At 39.0% G+C, this 23,049-nt stretch overlaps 1 protein-coding gene across 3 annotated transcripts in view; it reads left to right on the forward strand.

The window, feature by feature from the left end:
- The window catches only part of PRPF18 (pre-mRNA processing factor 18), a 37,263-nt gene extending 17,386 nt beyond the window's left edge, over window positions 1–19,877 (forward strand). For all 3 annotated transcript variants that reach the window (XM_014542290.1, XM_005869491.2, XM_005869492.2), the window contains 6 exons: window positions 5,597–5,743; window positions 6,980–7,048; window positions 8,682–8,822; window positions 8,950–9,021; window positions 12,406–12,561; window positions 16,874–19,877. In XM_014542290.1, the coding sequence (XP_014397776.1) occupies window positions 5,597–5,743; window positions 6,980–7,048; window positions 8,682–8,822; window positions 8,950–9,021; window positions 12,406–12,561; window positions 16,874–16,954 (666 nt within the window). In that variant the 3' untranslated portion in view covers window positions 16,955–19,877. The remainder of the gene's footprint in view (window positions 1–5,596; window positions 5,744–6,979; window positions 7,049–8,681; window positions 8,823–8,949; window positions 9,022–12,405; window positions 12,562–16,873) is intronic.
- Window positions 19,878–23,049: the final 3,172 nt, after the last annotated feature.

A 23,049-nucleotide genomic window follows, 5' to 3' on the forward strand; every position in this document is an offset into this window, starting at 1 on the left:
GTTGCCAGGTGACTGCTGGTGAATATAAGTTTAAAAAAAATTTTTTTAAGTACCTATCTTATGTTTGTTTAGTGCATTTTGACAAATACATCCAAGTTTGTAACCACCAACCTTGTGAACATTTTCATCACCCAAAGAAGTTCTCCAGCACCCCTTCTTGGCCAATCCCCTATCTTTCTTTTCTACTCATGGGCAACCACTTTATAAAATTCTATCACCATAGATTAATTTTGCTTGTTCTACTATTTCTTATAGATGAAGTCATAGTGCCTGGCTTCTTTTGATCAGCATTACATTTTTTAGATTCATCCATGTTATTGCGGTTATCAGTAGTTTGTTCCTTTTCATTGCTGATGGTATTCAGTCTTATGAATATACCGTAATATGTTTTCAACATTGGCCTGTAATGAATGAAACTGCTCTGAACATTCTTATACAAATCTTGTTTGAACCTATGTTATTTCTCTTGGATAAATATGGAGAAGTGGAGTTGCTGAATAGTAAGAGTAAATGTATGCTTAACATTTTAAGAAATGCCAAATATTTCCAAATGCCATCAGCATTTTTATTGTTAGTCTTTTAAATTTTAACAGTTTTCTTATATGTGTAATAGTATCTCATTGTGGTTGTGTTCACATTTCCCTGATAACTAAAGATTATGAGCATCTTCTTGTGGACTTCTGTAGGCTATATTTTTCTCTGTGCAGTGTGTATTAAAATGTTTCGTTCATGTTTTAGTTAGGTTGTCTTTTTATTTTTGAATTGTAGAAGTTCTTCATTTATTCTGGATAGAAGTCCTTTGTGAGATACAGATACATATTTTGTGACTATTTTCTCCTACTCTATGGTTTACCTGTTCTCTTATTCGTTTCTTTTGTGGGGGAGAGTTTTAAATTTTGGTGAAGTCCACTTTATTAGCTTTTGGTTTTATGGTTATTGCTTTTGGTATTTTACTTAAGAAACCTTTGCCTGTCCCAAGGTCTTGAAGAAATAGTCTTCTGTATTTTTTTTTTTTTAGCTTAACAGTTTTAGCTTTTACATTTAGAGTTCTGATATTGTTTTATGGCTCAGCATATGGTCTCTTTTGGTTAATATTCCATGGGCTTTTGAAAAGAGTCTGTTTTATTTTTTATGCTTTGGGATAAATGTCATTTACAATAGTGTTGTTCAGAGATTCTGAGGCTTTATCATCTACTTGCTCTAGCAATTATTTAGAAACAGGTGTAGTTATTTATGGCTATGTAACAAACCACCAAAAACTTAGTAGCTTAAAACAATTTATTATTATAAAATCTTTTTCAGTCATCTATGACTATCACAAATCATTCTGAAACCTAGTAACTTAAGATAATTTATTCTCGTAGTGTTCAGAGATTCTGAGGCTTTATCATCTACTTGCTCTAACAATTATTTAGAAACAGGTGTAGTTATTTATGGCTATGTAACAAACCACCAAAAACTTAGTAGCTTAAAACAATTTATTATTATAAAATCTTTTTCAGTCATCTATGACTATCACAAATCATTCTGAAACCTAGTAACTTAAGATAATTTATTCTCTCTCACAGTTCTGTGGTTTGATTGGGTAAGCTTGCAGTGTTTGGCTCAGGATCTTGCATGTGATTGCAGTTAGGTGAGTGGTTAAGATCATCTGAAGGCTCCACTGGATCAGTCTTCTAACTTAACATAAAACCTTTAAGGTTCATCCATCTTGTAGCATGTGTCAGAATTTCCTTTTTTAAAAATCCTCACCCGAGGATATTTTTTCCCATTGAAAGAGAATAGAAGGGAGGAAGGTGGAGACCGAGAGAAAAAAAACATGGATGTTCAGGAGAGACACATTGATTGATTGCCTCCTGCACATGCCCCGACTAGGGCTGGGGAGCAGACCCACAATCCAGGTACATGCCCTTGACCAGGAATCAAACCCACAACCCTTCAGTCTGTGGGCCAGTGCTCTAACCACTGAACAATTGGCCAGGGCAGAATTTCTTCTTTTTTTTTTTTTCTAAAAAATGGCTGAAACATATTCCATTGTATAGAGGGAGAGAGACAGAAGGAGAGAAACATCGATGTGAGAAAGACTAATTGATTGGTTGCCTCTCACACATGCCTGACCAGGGCCAGAGATCAAGCCTGCAACCAAGGTATGTGCCCTTGAAAGGAAAAGGAACCGGGACTCTTCAGTCCACGGGCTGACACTATCCACTGAGCCAAACCGGCTAGGGCTGGAACAGTCTGTTTTACGTTGGTAAGAACTTAAGTTTGAACAAGTTCTAAAGTTCTACATTTTTACTTCACCCAGCCCATGTTTTATGTTTTTGATGTCACATTTTACATCTTTTTATCTTGTGTATCCCTAATCTAATTACTGTAATTATAATTATTTTTATTGCTTTTGTCTTAACCTTCATACTAGCTTTGTACATGATTAATTTACTACCTACTCTGTATGTACCTTTACCAATGAGATTTATACATTCATATTGTTTTCTTATTAATTAGCTTTCTTTTCAGTTTAAAAAATCCCTTTAACAATTTCTTGTAAGGCCAGTTCAGTGGAGATGAACTTTAATTTTTGCTTTATTGGAAAACTCTTTATCTTTTCTTCAATTCTGAATTATAATTTTGCCAGGCAGAGTATTCTTGGTTGGAACTTTGTTTCTTTCAGTACTTCGAACATATTGTGCCACTGCCTTCTGGCCTGCAAAGTTCCTGCTGAAAAATCTGCTGATTGTCTTATGCATGTTTCATTGTATATAACAATTTTTTCCCCCTCTTGCTCCTTTTAAGATCTCTACTTGTGTTTATTTTTTGACATTTTAATTATAATGTGTCTTGGTGTGGGTATGTTGAACTTTCTGAGGTATTGCCAACAGTTTCCCACAGCAGCTCCACCATTTCACATTTCCAGCAGTGCAAAGTTTCCCATTTATTTATATGCTAGTGTCAGAGCAGTGTCAGAGCCTGGCACGAGCTCTGGTGCTCTGAGTGGCTTTGAGTCCATATATTCTTCTAAATTCTCCCATTTGACTATACCAGGGCTGGTTCTTCCTCAAACCCTGCCCACTGTACTAACTGTTGGGAACTTAGTCCAAGTTCCCCCTTTATCCTCTGCTCACTAGATATAGGTGTTGGGTCTGAGCCCCCCTGCCTAGGGATGGACCTCCTTGAATGCCAGGTCTTAGATGGAGAAGCCATGAGAGGTTGTGAGTGTATAAGAATGAGTCTTGGTTGCAGAAGCCAGTGGCCACACAGCCATCAGACAAGAACAGTCCTCACAGGAAAGTTCATACAGGCAGGCAGCCAGACACCAGCTGGTAGATCTCCCAAAAAGCAGCATCAGTCTCTGTACCCACAGCTATTATCTGAGCAGCCGCATGCTGCCTCCTAGACTTACTGCCTCACATCATAGTGGTACCTGAGCTCTCTGGCTCAGCAGCTTCTCCTGTCTCCTGCCCAGCTGCTTTCTCTAGCAGACTTCTTCACACACTCCATCCTAGCTGTTCTCTCTCCATACTCCAGCTTACTAGCTGGTCAGTAACTTACTTTTATACTATTTAGACAAAGAAGGCTTTGTGCCAATAGTTACATCAATCATAGTGGCTACTGAAGGGCACAGTGTACTGTCAGAGTGCTATGGCCTTGCAGCCACTCATGGTATCTTGGTCTGATTAGGATTCCCAGGCTCAGAGTCCTTGAACATCCCATTTAGGCTCATGCTCAGAGTGGCATTTGGCTATTCTGGTGTATTGATAACAAGGCCTCTGTGCTCTCATCGGCCTTGACTATCTGGGGACCTGGCATGGTTCCCACACCTAGCCACCACTTGTTATTTTCTGGTTTGTTTGTTTATCATACCATCTTAATGGGTGTGAAGTGATATTTCATTGTGGTCTCTACTTACTGGTGATGTTGAGCATCTTTTCATTTGCTCTGGCCCATTTGCATGTCTTGTTCAAGTCCTTTGCCCATTTTTAATCCTGTTGGTTGTTTTCTGTTTTTAAGTTGTAGGAGTTTCTATGTGTTCTGGATATCAATTCTTATCAGATATATGATTTGCAAATATTTTCTCCCTTTCCTTGGGTTATCTTTTCATTCTATTGATAGTGTCTTTGATGCATAAAACTTTTTAACTTTTCTATTTTTGTTGTAGTTGTTGCCTGTGCTTGTGCTGTTGTATATAAGAAATCATTTCCAAATCCAATGTCATGAAGCTTTCCCCCTATGTTTTTCTAAGTGTTTTTATAGTTTTAGCTCTTGGATTTAGGCTTTTGATCCCTTTTGAGTTAATTTTTATATATTGTGTAAGTTAAGGGTTCAGCTTAAAGCGTTTCCTTCCTTCCTTCCTTCCTTCCTTCCTTCCTTCCTCTCTCTCTCTTTTCTTCTTTCTTCCTTCTTTTTTCCCTTCTTACTTCTTTCTTCCCTTTCTTTTCCTTCCTTCCCCTCTCCTCCCCTCCCCTCCCCTTCCTTCCTTTCTTTCATTTTTTGTTTTGTTAATCCTCACCCCTGGATATTTTTCCCATTGATTTTTATAGAGTGGAAGGGACTTTCTTCCCTTCTTCTTCTTACTTCTTTCTTCCCTTTCTTTTCCTTCCTTCCCCTCCCCTCCCCTCCCCTCCCCTTCCTTCCTTTCTTTCATTTTTTATTTTGTTAATCCTCACCCCTGGATATTTTTCCCATTGATTTTTATAGAGTGGAAGGGAAGGAGGGAGGGGGAGAGAAACATCGATGTGAGAGACACATTAGTTGGTTGCCTCCTGCACGTACCCCGACTAGGGTTGGGGATTGTACCTGCAACCCAGATATGTGCCTTTGACCAGGAATTGCACCCACGAACCTTCGGTGCTAGGGCCAACACTCTAACCACTGAGTGACAACAGCCAGGGTTTAAGGCTTTCATTTTTATTAATAGTCACAAACTGGGAGTTAACAGAATGTGGAATTTGCTGGTGTTAGAAATGTAGTTGCTAGCCTAGGATATAGAGGAGACACTAGTTTTATACTGTTGACATTTCTGAAGGTTTTTGGAGTTCATAGTAGCCTTCAGGTGGTTCTCAATGATGGTTGTTGTACCATTTAAGTTGTAATTTTGATATGGTCACGGGAGGAGGCAAGTACAGTGTTTATCTACTCTGCCCTCTTGACTGGTAATCTGAGATGAATTATACTTATTACTAGAGGCCTGTTGCATGAAGAGATTCGTGCAATAGGCCTTCCCTTCTCCTGGCTGCCGGCACCGGTTTTCCTCCGGCACCTGGGACCCAGGCCTTCACTCCAGCCGGAGCCGCCTTCCGTCTTCACTGCTCCGGCTGGAGCCGCCTTCCATCTTCGCTGCTCCGGCCGGAGCCGCCTTCTATCTTCCATCTTCGCTGCTCCGGCTCGCCTTCAATCTTCGCTCCGCCGCTTGGAGCCTATGTATGCAAATTACCCGCCATCTTTGTTGGGTTAATTTGCATACTCTCCTGATTGGCTGTTTAGCGTAGCGAAGGTATGGTCAATTTACATGTTTGTCTATTATTAGGTAAGATTAGTGAAAAATCAAGTGAAAGATCAGTGAAATTTCAAACTAGGTATAATTTTTCACCTTTCTCAGGGATTGAGGAATGATCTGAAAGCAGCTTTGGATAAGATTGATCAGCAATACCTCAATGAACTTGTGGGTGGTCAAGAGCCTGGAGAGGAAGACACACAGAATGACTTGAAAGTTCATGAAGAAAACACCACAATTGAAGAGTTAGAGGTAATCTCTACATCCACCTTACCTCATCTCCCGTTACACCTTTCATTCCCTGCAACAAATGGTTGAGTTCATCAGATTACTCTGTTCAGAGCATACTATCGGTTTTGGTCTTACAAAGGCCCTCCTTTCATTTCATGCTTTCATTCATTCAGTCTCTTTTTTTCTCATTCTCCACTCACATTCCCCTACTCTCTGCCTTTAAAAGTAGTCATTCGAGTATGTTTGATGTGCATTATTTTATTTGTTGTTGGTCTTCTATAATTAGTAGTGTTTTGTGAGCATGTGTTTTTTATTTCCATAAATGGTATTGTACTGTGAAATTCTTTCTGCTTTTTCCTTTTCATACTTTGAACTGTTTTTAAAATCCATCCTTGATGCCTTATGTATGTCTAAACATTTGCTTTTAACTGCTAATACTTTATATCTTGTGGCATTCACTGCCTTTTCCTTGTGTTCCTCCATAATATGAACAACTAGATTGCTCCCTCCTCTCTGTAACCACAAACAGCTTTGTGAAGAATAATCTTGTGCATCACCCCTATGGACTCAGAAGTGGGATCGTTGGGTTTATGTATAATTAACTTGTCTAAGACTGCTAAGTTGCTCTCCAGATGGCTGTATTAGTCTGTACCCTACCAGTAGGGTGTCTCGTACATCCCTAATCCCTGTCAACACTGGGCAATCTTTTGTTTTCTAATTTTTGTCAGTGTGTTGAATGTGGAGTGTTATATGTAATCTCAATTAAAGAGCAGTGTTATATTACTTAAATATGTACCTCAAGCAAACAATATGGCTTAGTTTAAAGCTCTTAATATAGTGTGAAGTGTTAGTTTTTTCCCTTTCATTCCTTGCTCTTGCACATGTTGATGTCACAGGAGGATGTCCTTTTAATTGCACTCTCCCAACCACCACCATAGCACCTATCTATTCATGGAATGGTACAATTATCACAATCTAATTTTAGAACAATTTTGTTGCCCTGAAAAGAATTCTCATATGCATTAGCAATCACTCCCCTTACCCCTTCTTCTGTCTTTTGATTCATAAAAGAGAGCATGCTTTCAAAATTTAAACGGCAAATTACTGTTTTAAAAAAATTTTATTTAGAAATTCCATTAGGTTTTTAAATAGAAATTGGACAGTCTGTGTAATAAAGAGCCATGTTTAGACTGGTGTTGATAACATATATTCATTTGTTGCTCTTTACTAATGAGCAGGAGCATTATTTTTCTTTAGGCATTGGGAGAATCTTTAGGAAAAGGTGATGATCATAAAGACATGGACATCATTACCAAATTCCTTAAGGTATGTACTTTTAGGCTAAGAAAGGAGGACATTTTGGTTAGTTAAGAACTATTTTTATGTTTTTGTGTTGTTAAGAGTTAAAGACTGGGAAAGAAAATCTCAAACATTTCTGGCATGTACATGGTTTATGATATTGCAATGTGCTTGGATATAGAGGTTAACCAAAGACAGTAGTATATTTCTGTTCCTCTTGGCACTTTAAAAAAAACTGACTAACGTATGCCGAAACCGGTTTGGCTCAGTGGATAGAGCGTCGGCCTGCGGACTGAAGGGTCCCAGGTTCGATTCCGATCAAGGGCATGTACCTGGGTTGCGGGCACGTCCCCAATAGGAGATGTGCAGGAGGCAGCTGATCGATGTTTCTCTCTCATCGATGTCTCTAACTCTCTCTCTCTCTCTCCCATCCTCTCTGTAAAACATCAATAAAATATATTAAAAAACAACAACAACAACAAAAAACTGACTAACGTAAACACAAAGAAAAGAATTATAGCAGTGGAATGAACAAGATGTTTGGGGAGGTCCACATTTTTTAAAGCCTTCTAGGAAGGAGCATAGTGAGGGTAGAGTTCTAGAACCTTTTATGAGAGGTGATGACAGTAACAAAAGGAAGGAGGTAAGAAGACATTGGCAAACACATCAGTAACCTTTTAGGGATTTCATTTTCTCATTTCTACAGATAGCTGTTTATTCTTCCTATGATATGCTCATTCCATCTTCTCAGCATTTCTGTCTTTAGTATTTTAGGTAGAGTGTGTGCAAATCCCAGGTTCATTTCAGCATTTAGTCATAAATTATTTGTGTTCAGGCCATGAGATTTAAATGCAAGATATGCTTTTACTTGCATTTACAATTTAAATACAACATTAGTCATCAAGATTCTGCATCGATTGAGGAAATGATAGGGAACTAGATAGGGCATGGGAACTGGGTAATATGAACTAGAATTTTCTCTGAGAGTGACCGCCTGTCCTTATATAGGATTACACAGGGATTGGCACTAGGGGAGTATGTTCTCCTCAGCCTTCACTGTTTAACTGCCTCTAGAAGGGTGCTCTGTATATAGGTAAACCCAAGGGACATTGTGGTAGTTTTCCAGGGTGGGACAGGGGAGGGTATGGATCATAGTTTCTTTTATTTCTGTTCCTTTTTTTTCTTTCCTGCTCTTTAAGTTAGGCACGTTAGTGGGAATTTTAAATTGAATTATTGTTTCTACTGTAAAAGTAGAAAGTCCAAATACTACAACAACATACTTGGGTGATTCATTAAATATCACAGCACATATGTTAATATGGCTGATGATCTAGGTAAATTTTATATAATAAAAATGCAAGTAAAAGCTTATTTTTATCAGATAGTTACTCAGGTAATATTTTTAGGGGAAAATGGATTATCTTTGAGCTAGGAATATATAGAGAATAAGAAAGTTTGTGAATTGCCAGAAGCGCTTCTTCAAAACATATGACAGAATAAGCAGGTATATTTCATTCATTAAATATTAGTGGATGGTATTGTAATCAGTTGAGAAATTAGTTTTAAGGATGACAGTTAACTGTTTTGTGTGTTGGGGAACTTTAAACTTGTTCAACAACTGGATGGCATTGTAATCTAATTTTACCCATTCTTTCAATAGTTTCTTCTTGGTGTTTGGGCTAAAGAATTGAATGCCAGAGAAGATTATGTGAAGCGCAGTGTGCAGGGTAAACTGAACAGTGCTACTCAGAAACAGACCGAGTCCTATCTCAGACCCCTTTTCAGAAAGCTACGGAAAAGGGTAAGCTTTCTCAAAAAAATGCTTTTATTAACTGATTTTTAAAAATAGAATATATAAAATTAGAATAAATGCAGTCTGTAACTACAGAGTCGCTTCCAAATTTAATTATGCTTTTTTTCTTTTCCAGAATCTTCCTGCTGATATTAAAGAATCCATAACAGATATTATTAAATTCATGTTACAGAGAGAATATGTGAAGGTATATTATCATGCTGTGCTTTGGAAGTATGGTTATTTGTCTATCTAGGTTGTGTACATTATATTTCATTTAGTGTGGGAGAGTTTTACATAGGAAACTGAGAAGAAATATAAAATGAATTAGTAGTTAAAAAACAAAAATCTTTTGCCCTGGTCAGTGTGGCTCAGTAGTAGAGTATTGGCCCGCACAACGAAGGGTCTTGGGTTCAATTCCCAGTTAAGGGCACATATCTCCACTGCAGGTTTGTTCCCCAGCCCTGGTCCTGGCACATGCAAGAGGCAACTAATAGATGTGTCTCTCTCACATCGATGTTTCTCTCTCTCCATCCCTCCCTTTGAGTCTCTCTAAAAAAATCAATGGAAAAATATCCTCAGGTGAGGATTAACAACAAAACCTACCAAAAACTAAAACCTTTTATTTTCTTATGTATTGTCAGCTTTATTGTGGGGCATTCAATGTTAAACTTTCAGACCACACTGTATTTTTTAGTCATTTTTAAGGTAGGTGTAAAAATTCTTAAGATCATGTACTGGATGTGGGCAAGGTACATTTCATGAGTGCAACAGAATTTAGAAATTTGTAGATTGTTGGTTATAGCTTGGAACAAATTTTCCCATAGAAACAATGCTATGTAGCTATAAATATCTACTTAATTCGTAAAATAGCTGAAGTGTTGTACTAATGATACAGTGGAATTTTACCACCCTTTATATGTGTTTCTATGAGAAATGTTCCAAGTCAGGCTCCTAGCGTTCATCTCTCCCGTTTCAGGACTGCAGCAGTAGCAGACCCCTTGTAGGGGAAGACTTTTCCCTTGTTTCAGTGTCTTTCCTCCTGGATGGCCTCTGGGAGGAGGTGGCATGGGGAAAGAGCTCTGGTGTCCAAGTGCTGCTGGGGCAGAGTTTAGAAAGGAGAGAGTGGAAGACTATCAGTTGGTGGAGGGGACCAAGAAGAGAAGGGCCTAGTGCACCAGTAAAGGACACTGCTTGGTGGGCCATAAGCTGAGGGTGAGGAGGGAGCTCTGGGCAACTGTGCCTCCCAAGAGAGTAGCAGGTAAGAATTTCAGTGCAGTTGGAGTGACAGTTCCGGAACAGGAGACAGGCCCTGACAGAAAAGTGGGAATGACATTGCTTATTTCTGTCCTCTGAGTATCTGTATTCACAAGAAGGGACTGCTGGCCTTCCTGGGTGATTGGGTGGTCTCCTTGATCAGAGCCTCATGCTCATGAACCTAAGGTATTGTTTTTATTCCCTCTATAGGAGAGCCAGTTAGTTTCATCAAAGAAAATGTTTTTGTTTTATGGCTATAAACTTTATTCTTAGATAGTTTCTGTTAGTTGCATGCTACTTACTAAGGACTGCATTGGAATGGACGGTTAGGTCACTATCACTGCAGAAAGAATTTAGATCACTTGCCTTTCCTCTTGTTACATTTCTCATTCTCATATATGAGAATCAGGTAAAAGTTTATTTTGTGTAAACTACAGAAAGAACCGAGAAATAACCTATTTGGGGTGTTTTCTTTGGAAATTTAGGGAAACTAAATATTGGAAATTTTCAGTTAATATCCAGTATTAAAATTAACATACATAGAAATCAGTGATAAAAATGTGTATACGCCCCCCCTTTTTTTTAAGTTTTTTTTTTTTTTGTTTGTTTGTTTGTTTTAAATTTCAGAACATCCTGGGTGGTCACTTTAGGTGTCTGAGTTTGCAAGGCCAGGCCTCCCCGGAGTGGGTCAGGTTAGCATGTGGCCCCTCCTTTTTTAAAAAAAAATATATTTCTTTATTGATTTCAGAGAGGAAGGGAGAAGGAGAGAGAGATAGAAACATCAATGATGAGAGAGAATCATTGATTGGCTGCCTCCTGCACGCCCCCCACTGGGGATCAAGCCTGCAACCCAGGCATGTGCCCTTGGCCGGAATTGAACCTGGGACCCTTCAATCCGCAGGCTGACGCTCTATCCACTGAGCCAAGCTGGCCAGGGCTGCCCTTTTAAAATTAAGCTTTAAAAAAATTGAGAAGCTAGGCCAGTGGTGGGTGGCAGGGGTCGCAGAGTGGGAGCGGGAGGTTGGTATGGGGGCGCTGCAGCAAGGGTTGTAGGGCAGGGTGTCCCCGGGTCCCCAATGCAGCCCCAGATGTACCCACAGTAGTTTCCTTATATGACTGGGCCCCTTATATAATTGGCAGCGATGCTTGCCCAGAGCCTAAGAGGATTATAACAGGTCAGGCGAATCGGGGAGCGGGACGGAGAAATGAGCAACCTGTTAGGCTAGAGATGAGGGAGACTTAGGGAGACCTCTTCCGCTGTAACTGTTAGCCCTGGTCAATGATGACAAGACCACTGCGCAATCTGAGTTCTGGAAACCAGTGATGGAGTGTGTTTGGACTGAGACCGGGCGAAAAAAGAAAAAAAAATGAGTAGAGCAAATTCAAATTTATTTTTAGGGTAGAAATGATCTTTCAGTTAACCTACTATTTGTATTCCTTTGTACACCTTTGAATTAGGTATTTCAGTTAACCTAGTATTTGTGGTACCTGATTTTTAAAAAAATCAACACCGCACATCAAACACATAGGTGTTTGATGTTTTTAAATTAAAATCTCTTTGAGGCCTGGCTATGTAGGCTTCTCTGAGACCCTCAGAGTCTTTCAGAATTTACCTGCTTTCTATTTTGTTTTACTACTTCTTTTTTCCCTCTTCACAAGTCGCCAGGCTTGGTTTAGAAAAGGAGCCATTTGTCTTCATTGGTTTCTGTCTTTACATTTTGTAGCTTTTATTTTAAGGTTCTTGCCAGGTGGGAGGTTTGGAGGGCCAATCTCATCCTTTAGCTATTTGACTCATGGGCCAGTATTTAATCTCTGTTTACACATCTGCCGTGGGCCTTATATAACAGTCCCAGCGTGCAGAGCTCCCACTGCTCTCAGAGGTCTGACTGCTGTTCAGGGAGTGGACATAGTTTCAGGTTGGATTATGGAAAACTAGTTAGCCTCTGTCTTCCCTGTGACCACCTGTTGAGAAGACTAGGTTGAAAGGAGATCCACACTAGGGTTTCTGTCAGTACTTCAAATACCTACCTGATAATTCCAGATCTGAAATGCATCAACTCTCAGTGCACAGAGGCTGCAGAGGAATGTTTGTCCTTTTACGCACAAGGTTAGCTTTGGTTTCTGTTTTTCCATGGACATCTGTGGCCTGGGCAGGACAGTCAGTCATTACATATTTTAGTTTCTTTTGTTTGAATAAGGAGGATGGTAATATTTTCAACATGCTTAAGAAATGGATGAAAATTATAGCATCAAGAGTTGTGAAATACTTGAAATAAAAATTTGGACCAATACATTATTTCTGTTTTTCTGATCTCTTCTTAATCTTTCTTTCTAGGCTAATGATGCTTATCTTCAGATGGCCATTGGAAATGCCCCTTGGCCCATTGGTGTCACTATGGTTGGTATCCATGCCAGAACGGGTAGGGAGAAGATTTTCTCCAAGCATGTTGCACATGTTTTAAATGATGAAACACAGCGGAAATATATTCAGGTAAGCAGTTTGGATAGAAAGGACATTTCTCTGGAGGTTAACATTCTCCAGTTCCAAGTATTTTGAGAGCAAAGGAATTATAGTAAATAGGATATAGCATGATAGGATTTAAGTTCATTTCTTATAAATACTTGTGATTAAGACATCTTCACTAAATAAAATAAAAACTTTTTAAGTTTCATATATGATGCAAGACAGGGCAAAGGGTTATGCTTTTAGTTACCTTAGCATTGAAATAAGACTATTGCAGTTTGCTTTAGAAGTTTAGTGATAAGCAGTAAATTTATACTATTTTGCAATCTTGTTATTTTTAAGGTAAATTTAACATCTACGATAAGGAGTGTGAATAGTACAAATTTGGCTTTAATGAACATAATTTTTAAGTAACATATAACAACAATACTTCTCTACACAAATAACTTTAAAGTGTTTATAGTTTTATTTTCTTTGTTCAGTTGCTTAGGCTTTTATATATATAGATTAGCATTTAAAAAAATGATTTCAGGGTGTTTTTTTTTAACCCTTCCTCAGATTCCAGATATGCTCTTCTGGTGCTGGGTTGTGAAGTTATAGCCACACTAGAGGCCTGGTGCACGGATTCGTGCACTGGTGGGGTCCCCCGGCCTGGCCTGCGGGGATCGGGCCAAAACCAGCTCTCCAATATCCCCCAAGGGGTCCCAGATTGCGAGAGGGCGGTTCTCAGGTGACGCACCCTGGATTTGGGCTCCCTTCTTTCTGGTTACGGGTGCATCACCCGAGAACCACAGCTGCCAAGTCACCGCAGCTGGGCAGCTCCTCCATTGAGCGTCTGTCCCCCGATGGTCATTGCGCATCATAGCTACTGGTCGGACGATTGCTTAGGCATGTGTGTGTGTGTGTGTGTGTGTGTGTGTGTGTGTGTGTGTGTGTGTGTGTGTTCTTTAGGGTTTTCTATATATGGCATCATGCCATCTGCAAATAAGGATAGTTCTACTACTTCTCCAATTTGAATATTTTTTAAAATTTCTTTTTCCTGTCTGATTGCTGTGGCTAATTTTCCAAAGTTACTTGCCCTTGACCAAGGTACATGCCCTTGACTAGATTTGAACCCAGAACTCTCAGACTACAGGCCAATGCTCTATCCACTGACCAAACTGGCTAGAGCTCATTGATTTTTTTCTATTGTTTTTCTTCTAGTCTCTATTTTGTCATTTCTGCTCCAACATTTATTACAGAGACCAGGTGCATGAAATTCATGCACGAGTGAAATCCCTAGGCCTGCCTGGCGATTAGGCCCAATCATGGCCTGCCAGCCAGTGGTATATATATAGATATAGATATATATAGATAGATACTCTGCTTTCCCACGAGGTCATGAAGCTCTTAAGAACAGAAAATTAATTTGGGAGTAATACTAATAATCAGGTTATTCAATATCTAATATAGGCCTGAAGTTGGGTGATTTTAATTTTTGTGAACCCAAACTGAGAAGCCTTAAAATAATTTGTGCCCAAAATGGCACTGGATGTAATTAAAATTAAGTGCTGCTATCCTTGGTAGATGTTATTTTTTTTTGTTATTTTTAATGACTAATCAATATTGCTGTAGATACATAGATTTCAGTAAGACATTTGACAAAGGTTCTCCTTGCAAATAAGAACATTTGCAGGCTGGTAGATAAAATAGTTAATAGGATTCATTGCTGGTTGCAGAAGTCTTTCCAGAACTATTCTAATTTGCATGACTTAGAACTGGTGGATGAGAAAGTTAAGAGGAATAACTGAAAACGGAATGCCAACTAAGGGTTTTAAAAGATCGCAGACTGAAGGATGAGTTGCAAGAGACTGAATGACTTTTAAGAATGACGTTTTTTGTCATCAGTGTAATTATCACTATAAAGTTATAGACTAGGGAATAACTGATTTAATTGCAGAAGAGATAGAAAGCACTTGAAATTTGTGAGGTCATGGGAATTTGTGGTGTGTATTGTAGTTGTCTAAAAAGAACTGAAGGCCATGGTACCACAGATGCCAAAGGTATAGAACAAAGGCTGTGCAGTAGCATAATACTGAATTCTGCAAGATTGGCCAGATCACATTTGGAATGTTATACTCAGTTTTTACACTATTAAAATCTTATTGTTTAGTATCTCATGAATACAAAAGAACACATGTATCATGTAAGTTAAAGTAAACAAAACATATCTAAAGGCCTTGCCCTGCTGGAGTGGCTCAGCTCAGTTGGTTGAGCATAGTCCGGTGCACCGAAAGGTCATCGGTTCGAATCCCATTCAGGGAACATACCTAGGTTGTGGGTTTGATCCCTGGTCAGGGTGTGTACAGAAGGCAACCAACTGATGTATCTCTCTCTGTTTCCCTCCTCTCCCCCTTCCTCTCTCTAAGCATGTCCTTGAGTGGGGATTTTAAAAAGAAAGGCCTAGTTTAAGAAATAGAGCATTTTGAAGTTCATGGATCTGTATTTTCCTTCTGTACCCCAGAATAGCCATTATTTTGAATTTATGTTTGCTTTTTCTTTTTTTATACATTTTTATTGATTATGGAGAGGAAGAGAGGAGAGAGAGATAGAAACATCAATGATAAAAATCATTGGCCCTAACTGGTTTGGCTCACTGGATAGAGCGTTGGCCTGGGGACTGAAGGGTCCCAGGTTCGATTCCGGTCAAGGGCATGTACCTTGGTTGTGGGCACATCCCCAGTGGGGGGTGTGCAGGAGGCAGCTGATAGATGTTTCTCTCTCATCGATGTTTCTAACTCTCTATCCTTCTCCTTTCCTCTCTGTAAAAAATCAATAAAATATATTAAAAAAAAAGAATCATTGATTGGCTGCCTCCTGCACATTCCCTACTGGGATTCGAGCCTGCAACCTGAGCATGTGTCCTGACCAGGAATGGAACCATGGCCTCCTGGTTCATAGATTGACACTTAACCACTGAGACACACCAGCCTGGTTTGTCTTGCTTTTTCAAAAATAATCCTGCCATGTTATATCTGTATTTCTAAGCAGTATATTATTTTTTCTTGTTTTTGAGTTTTATTAAAATGCTATTATACTGTATGCAGCCTTTGCCACTTGCTGCTGTTATTTTTTTAAGTATTTTTAAAAATTGATTTCAGAGAAGGGAGAGAGAGAGAAACATCAATGATGAGAGCCATTGATCGACTGCCTCTGGCATGCCCCCACACTGGGGATCGAACCTGCAACCCAGGCATGTGCCCTTGACCAGAATCGAACCCAGGACCCTTTAGTCTGCAGGCCAGTGCTCTATCAATTGAGCCAAACTGGCTAGGCTGCCACTTGCTGTTTACATTCAACATTGTTTCTAAGATTTATGCCTATCAGTTGTTTTCAACCAGAATTCCCCATCTGGACCACAGAACACAGATGATGATTTGACTTCCTATTTTCTTTTAAAATGTTTTTATTGATCTTAGAGAGGAAGGGAGAAGCATAGAGTGATGGAAACATCATTGATTGGCTGCCTCCTGCATGTCCCCTACTGGAGATTGAGCCTGAAACCCGGGCACGTGTCTTGACTGGGAATTAAACCAGCCATCTCTTGATTCATGGGTTGATGCTCAACCACTAAGCCACAGCAGCTGGGCATGCCTATTATGTTTTTCAAAGATGGTACATATGTAGCACCCTTTAGATACACAGGAAAGGAGCTGTCTCATTATGTACATGGATGCTTTATGCTAGGCAGTGGGGCTTAATTCTCTCCTGGAACCTGGTGGAGAAGGGCTGAGCTGTTTCATGTAGGTCTAGTTAATTCATTTTGACTGCTGTAAAATGTTCCATTTGTGAGCATACTTTTTCATATATTCTCCTATGATGGACATTTTGGTTATTTCCGGTTCTTTTGCTATTGTTATTGTGAACAATTCTGCTATTACCATCTTGTACATATCTCTGGGTATACATGAATAAACATTTCTCTAATTATACGTGTGAGTGGTATTGCTGGGGACTGCCATATTTTATTTCATTTATAAATTATTTTGATTCTGTTTTTAAATATTTTTAAAAATTGTTTTTGAAGAGAGGGGTATGGGAAGAGAGAAAGAGGCTGACAGCGATGTTTAGAGAAACATCAATTGGTTGCCTCCCATACCCTGACTGGGGATCGAACACACAATCTGGGTATATGCCCTGACTCAGGATCGAACCAGCAACCATTCAGTGCTTGGGATGATGCTCAACCAACCGAGCCACACTGCCACATTTTAATGGGGATATTGGTAATCAGGAGTGAGTACAGGACAATTAGAAAAGCTTCACTGTATCATAACCTTTATTTTCTTTATTTTCTTAGGGATTGAAGAGGTTAATGACGATTTGCCAGAAGCACTTTCCTACAGATCCATCAAAATGTGTGGAGTATAATGCACTGTGAGATCTATGTATAACGTGAAGATAACAATAAGAAACTTAAGGGAGCATGATATGGACTTCTGCAGTTACCAACAGGAATGAAGGAAGAAGAAAACGAGTTTCTAGACTCTGGTTCCTACCTAATGCAACTCGTGGTTTATTAAGAACTGTCTTGGCTCTCATATCACATCTGACTGCATACTGATTTGTGTCTTGCTTTTATTTTAAATAGTTGAAAAGCTAAATTCTAATAGACTCTTCCCCATAATTTAAATGTGTAAACAGTGGTCACAGAAGGTTTAAAATGACTCTTTCCCTCTAGACCTGAAAGTTGCAGTTCGATTATTAAAAAGAAACATTTGAGGATGAACTTAAATGTTTTTGTAAAATATGAATTTTACATTGTCTTTTATGTCATATTTTTAGAAAATATTTTTATATATTTCAACAAAAATATGGAACCATTTAATGAAACTTATAGTCCTTAATGTTTCTGAACTTTTGCCATCTTGCAATAGAACTTGAATGTAAATGTTATGACTGTTTACTCAAATGTTCTTTTTCTTGCATTTCAAAGCTTGCTTTTATCTTCTAATGAATGTAAAGTTCATATTTGTCATCTCTTGGGACAGATAGAATTAACAGGAAATAGAAATTTGAATATCAAAGATATATTATACCCACAGAAGTTCAAACTAAACCACTGTGCATAGAGGTCAAGGTGGGAAAATGGACTGTCAAGCCAGCCAAGAATGGGGACATTTTGTGCTTCTGGTTCTTCCTAGAATAGGACTACCTGTAAATTTCATCCTCATGAGACCTGGTGTGGACTGCTATTCCTAGCTCCATCCCTCTAAGCAGCAGAGAAGGGTGCCATTATTCTCCTCACTGCCTGAGACAGTAGGTCCTGGGACTGATTTCAACAAATGAGAACTTCTGAATCTTGTAGTGTCATACCCAGATAATTGTGATGAATCACTGTGCCTGGGGAGTTGAGAGGGCTCAGCTAATAGAGGAAAGCTGGTAATACAATGTTAGCAGACCAGGTGGAGAGGCGGTACCAGATAGTGGTAAGAGTGGGGCTCTGTCCGAACTCAGAACTTCTAGCTTCAAGTTTTAGCTCTCCACCTGACTGAATGACTGTGAGTGAGTAACAATCTTTCTGAGTCTCAGTTTCCTTATCAGTAAGTAGTAGTTAGTAATAGTAGCCCATGCCTCCTGGCATCATTGTTGTGTTATAAGTAAAAAAAAAAAAAAAAAAAAAAGCTTGCTACTGCCTGGCAAATAAGAGCTCAGTCAACATTAGTCCTTATCATTAGGGTGAAGCCAAAGTAGCTGTCATGAACCCTGTGGTTACGGGCAGTGTGTGTTCACATAATGTAACAGTGGTGGTGTTAGCAGCAGCTATGGGAATAGAAACATTTCTTGCACATTTACTATATGCAGGCTCTGGTGCTCTAACTTTGAGCCAGCTCTGTGCGTAAAAGGATAGAAGATGTGGGAGCTAGAGTCAGCTGAGTAGGTAAGTGGATGTAGCTTCACAGCCACTTATTCTGGCCCCTCTGGGGAAGGCTTGAAAGCTGGTTTTGGCTACTTGTGTTCCAGGCCTGGGCTTGACTGTTTCTGCTGGTTACTTGCATGCATGGTGGCTGAAGCCTACTGTGCTAGATTGAATCAGGTTCCTCACCCCCCAACCCACCCCACTTCCCATTCTGGAAACTGTTTCTTAGACTTTCCTAAAATAAGACAATCTAGACCAGGGATTTTTCAACAATCTAGCCTCAGCACACTGGTGTGCTGCAAGAACTTTTAAAACGTGCAATACCTGACTAGTTAGGGCACTGATCTCTTCTCTTAGATTGTCAAGTAAAAAAAGACAACAGTCAACACAACAATAGCTGTCCAGTGTGAATAAATCAAATTAATACCTATTTTTTCGTCTGATCGACAAAACGTATTTTTGTGTGAGCTACAGAACTTTAGTAATTAGTTTATGTGTGCCCTAAGATGAAAAAGGTTAAAAATCGCTGATCTAGACTTTTGCTATGTAGTCATATTGTATAGGACTAGTTTATAAATATAGTTGACTAAATACTCCATTACTTTTTGTTTATTCACCAGGCCACACAAAGCATGGCAGTCAGTTAATTTCACGTTCCTTCCCTTTTGTTAGTTAATATGCCACATAAAGAAGAAACCACATCACGTGACAGCAGTATCTTCTAAAATTGATCAGTATGGATAGACGGTTGTAACATATTCTACAGGGCTGTGAATGTCAACCATTTTGAGCTTGGTTAGAGGGGGGCATGTTCGAACTTGTAGATCCCTCAAAAGTTTTCCATTTCCTTGAAACTAAAGATTTCAGATGACTACAAATATCATATGGGTATATTAAAAGAAAGACCTCTTGCATTCTCTGAATCATGAAAATTATAGTTTAGCAGTTACTACATATTGTTCTTAGCGCTTTCTAAAACAATGAAGACATATCTTAAAATCAATCACAATCCTGAAATAACTTTATTCTTCCCCACCACCTCGGAATCGTATCCAAAGTTGTGTCTTAAAACACTGATTTCCACTCAGAAGTCAATAAACTACATTTCCCAGGAAGGAGTATTCTTGTCAACACTAAAGACTGAGCGATATTTTTCAGCATTGCAGGACAGAGCCTGCAGCAGTCTAGAAGTCATGGCTGTGACTTCAATTTTTGGGGAAAATAAAGCTGAGGTCAAAGAGAGTTGACACATATAGAGAACCATCCACTTGTAGGAAGGAGGGGAGGTCCTGAGAGACCAGAGCTAGGAAGGAAGCCGTCACTAATAAGAGACGAAAGGGATCTGCTGTGGGCTCTGAACCCTCAGAATTGGAGGAATAGGAAATAGGATTGATAGCAGTACATTTTTAAAGATGTTTTTATTGATTTCAAGGAGGTCTGTCCATAGAGGGAAAGAGGAAGAACAAAGACAAGCAGCATAGAAGCCTCTATAAGAAAACTGCCAGTCAGGATAGGCTGGCTGTAAATGATGTAAAGCAAGATTAAGCAAGGTATTCTAAAATAAACGGGAGGTCATTTAAAATTAAAAGACTACTACATCATGATAAATTTTTCAAAGAACATCTCCCAAGTGACTAGCACCCAAGTAAGGCAAGATAATGTTATTAGCACCCCAGAAATCCTTTCCTACCTCTTTCTAGTCATAGCCATGTTTTGTTGTTAATCCTCACCTGAGGATATTCTTTCATTGATTTTTAGAGTGTGTGTGGCAGGGAGGGAGAGAGATGACAGAGAAACATTGATGCGAGAGACACATGACTGGCTGCCTCCCAACCAGGGCCAGGGATCGAAGCTGCAACCTGAGACATGTGCCCTTGACCAGGAGGGAAGCTGAAACCCTTCAGTCTGAAGACCAATGGCTCTATCCACTGAGCCAAACCAGCTAGGGCATCAAGTAGTCCACCCCATTGATTAAGCTCACAGCTTAATACACAGCACTTTAAAAAGGAACCATAAGTATGTATGTTATAGGGTAGTAAGTAGAGATACATACAAAGGGCTACTCTAAATCATTGTCAAATAGAACCTGGTACCCCTGTCCTATCAGTTTCCAGCTATCCTCCCTGCTCCTCCAAAAACCCTAAGCAACACAGGATATTGACTCAGTGTCTCAGAAGATGTCCGAGTATCTCCGATTACTCTGCTAGATGATATATGGCTGTTGTCATTTTTTTTTATCTGACAATCTTTAAGGGAAAAGAGGTCAGTGCCCCTGACTCAATAGTCAGGTATCGCATATCTTAAAAATTCTTGTGGGACATCGGTTGAAATCACTGACCTAGAGGGGTGAGAGGAGAAAAAGTTCAGGGAAGCACTTTGGTGGAGGTGGCATTTAAGCCTTGCAGGCAGATCTGTACGGATCTGATAAGGGGTAGAAGGACGTGCAGTCCTGATGGAGCAGCATGTTTGGGAAACAGCAAGCATTCTGGTGTAGCTGGCACAGTCAGTGCATGGAGAGATCACAGCTAGAAATACAGGTGAAGTCCAAATTCAGGTTTAATAACATGGTTTCAAAAAGCTATCGCATAGTATGGAAGGATGGAATAGAGTTAAAATGACCAACTATCTCTTTAAGAATATTTCCAAACTTCTCACATGGTATGGAAGTCTCTTCACATTTGAGCACCTGAATTCCCTCCACTATTTATTTTGCTTGGAATGCTTATACATACTCTCTTTTTTCCACTAGCTAGCTAGCTTTTATGCATCCTTTGATAACTTGGCTCAAATGAAAGCATTTGTCACTTCACCAGATTTGAATTCCTTCACTTTCCTAATTACCAAAATAAGGCCAGTTCCCTGTGGGGTTCTTCCCATAACATCTTGTCTACACCAACACCTATCACACACTATATACACTATATTAATTACTAACTTCTGTTTTTTACCACTTAGATATGAGCTCCTTGAGATTCATCTCTGTACCTTTGCATCTAAGATGGGATAAATGTTCAGTGCAAGTTTATCAAATATAATAAAGGAGGAGGCTATTATAATAATCTAAAAATTTTAGATTATTATTTCCCACATGAAAGTGGGAAATGAAAAGTTTAGGGCAGATACCAAAGCTCATGTGTTTTACTCATAGGAGAAACCTTCAGGACCCCACCCTAAATCTATTCTTATTTTAAGAATAATTTTAATAAACACGATCATCAGATTTTATAACCTATAAAAATATAGTTTCTAATAAAGAACCTGAATCATTAAGAAAAGGTTAAATTACAGTTGAGCATACTTCAGCTTAACAAGATATAGACATGTACTATTTCCAAAGTGTTTTCATCCAAATAAACACGAGGCTTTTTTTTTTTTGCACACATCAGTTTACTGACATTCTGTGATAGACTGTAGCAAAACAGAACCTCATACACTGTTTGTGAGGGTGTAAATTGAAACAACTTTTATGGATATTATTTATCACCAGCTCTAGAAATTTAAAAGGGATATTCTTTGGCCCAGTAAATCTACTTATAAAAAGTTACCTTGCAGATACACAGGGTGTCCCCCAAAAATGTATACACACTTCGAATAATTATAAAGGCAGTGTTTATTAAAATACATTTCATTTTCCAATACTTCATTGAAGAGACTGTCTTTATTGTATGCTCTTGCCTCCTTTTTCAAATATTGAGCATAATGGCTTGGGGGGATTTCTGGGGTCTCTGTTATGTTCTACTGATCTATATTCCTGTTCTTGTGCTAATACCAAGCTGTTTTGATTACAATGGCTTTGTAATATAATTCGATATCATCCCTCCTACTTTATACTTCTTTCTCAAGATTGCTGAGGCTATTTGGGGTCTTTTTTGGTTCCATATATATTTTTGGAGTATTTGTTGTTGAAATATGCCATTGGTATTTTAATAGGGATTGATTTGAATCTATAGTTTGCTTTGGGTAGTATGGACATTTTGATTATGTTAATTCTTCTATTCCATGAGCATGGTATATTCTTACATTTGTTTGTATCTTCTTCTATTTCAATGTCCTGTAGTTTTCTGAATACAGGTCATATACCTCCTTGGTTAAGTTTATTTCAAGGTATCTTATTTTTGTTGTTGCAATGGTAAATGGGATTTTTTTAGTTTTTCTTTTTTTAAAAATTTTTTTTATTGATTTCAGAGAGGAAGGGAGAGGGAGAGAGAGATAGAAACATCAATGATGAGAAAGAATCATTGATCAGCTGTCTCCTTCACCTCCCACACTGGGAATCAAGCCCACAACCTGGGCATGTGCTCTGGTCGGGAATGGAACCGTGACCTCCTGGTTCAGAGGTCGATGCTCAACCACTGAGCCACTCTGGCTGGGCTTAGTTTCTCTAAGAGCCCATTATTGTGTATAAAAGTGCCATTGATTTCTGGATTTTAATTTTACATCCTGCTACTTTGCCAAACTCATTACTAATAAGCCTACTAGTTTTTTTGGTGGAGTTTTTAGGGTTCTCTATGTACAATACCATGTTATCTGCAAATAATGCCATAAATGGTGTTGGGAAAACTGGACAGGTACATGCAAACAAACGAAACTAGACCACCAACTTACACCAAACACTA

Source organism: Myotis brandtii, unplaced genomic scaffold, assembly GCF_000412655.1.
Source record: "Myotis brandtii unplaced genomic scaffold, ASM41265v1 scaffold297, whole genome shotgun sequence".
In the NCBI taxonomy this organism is placed as follows: domain Eukaryota; kingdom Metazoa; phylum Chordata; class Mammalia; order Chiroptera; family Vespertilionidae; genus Myotis; species Myotis brandtii.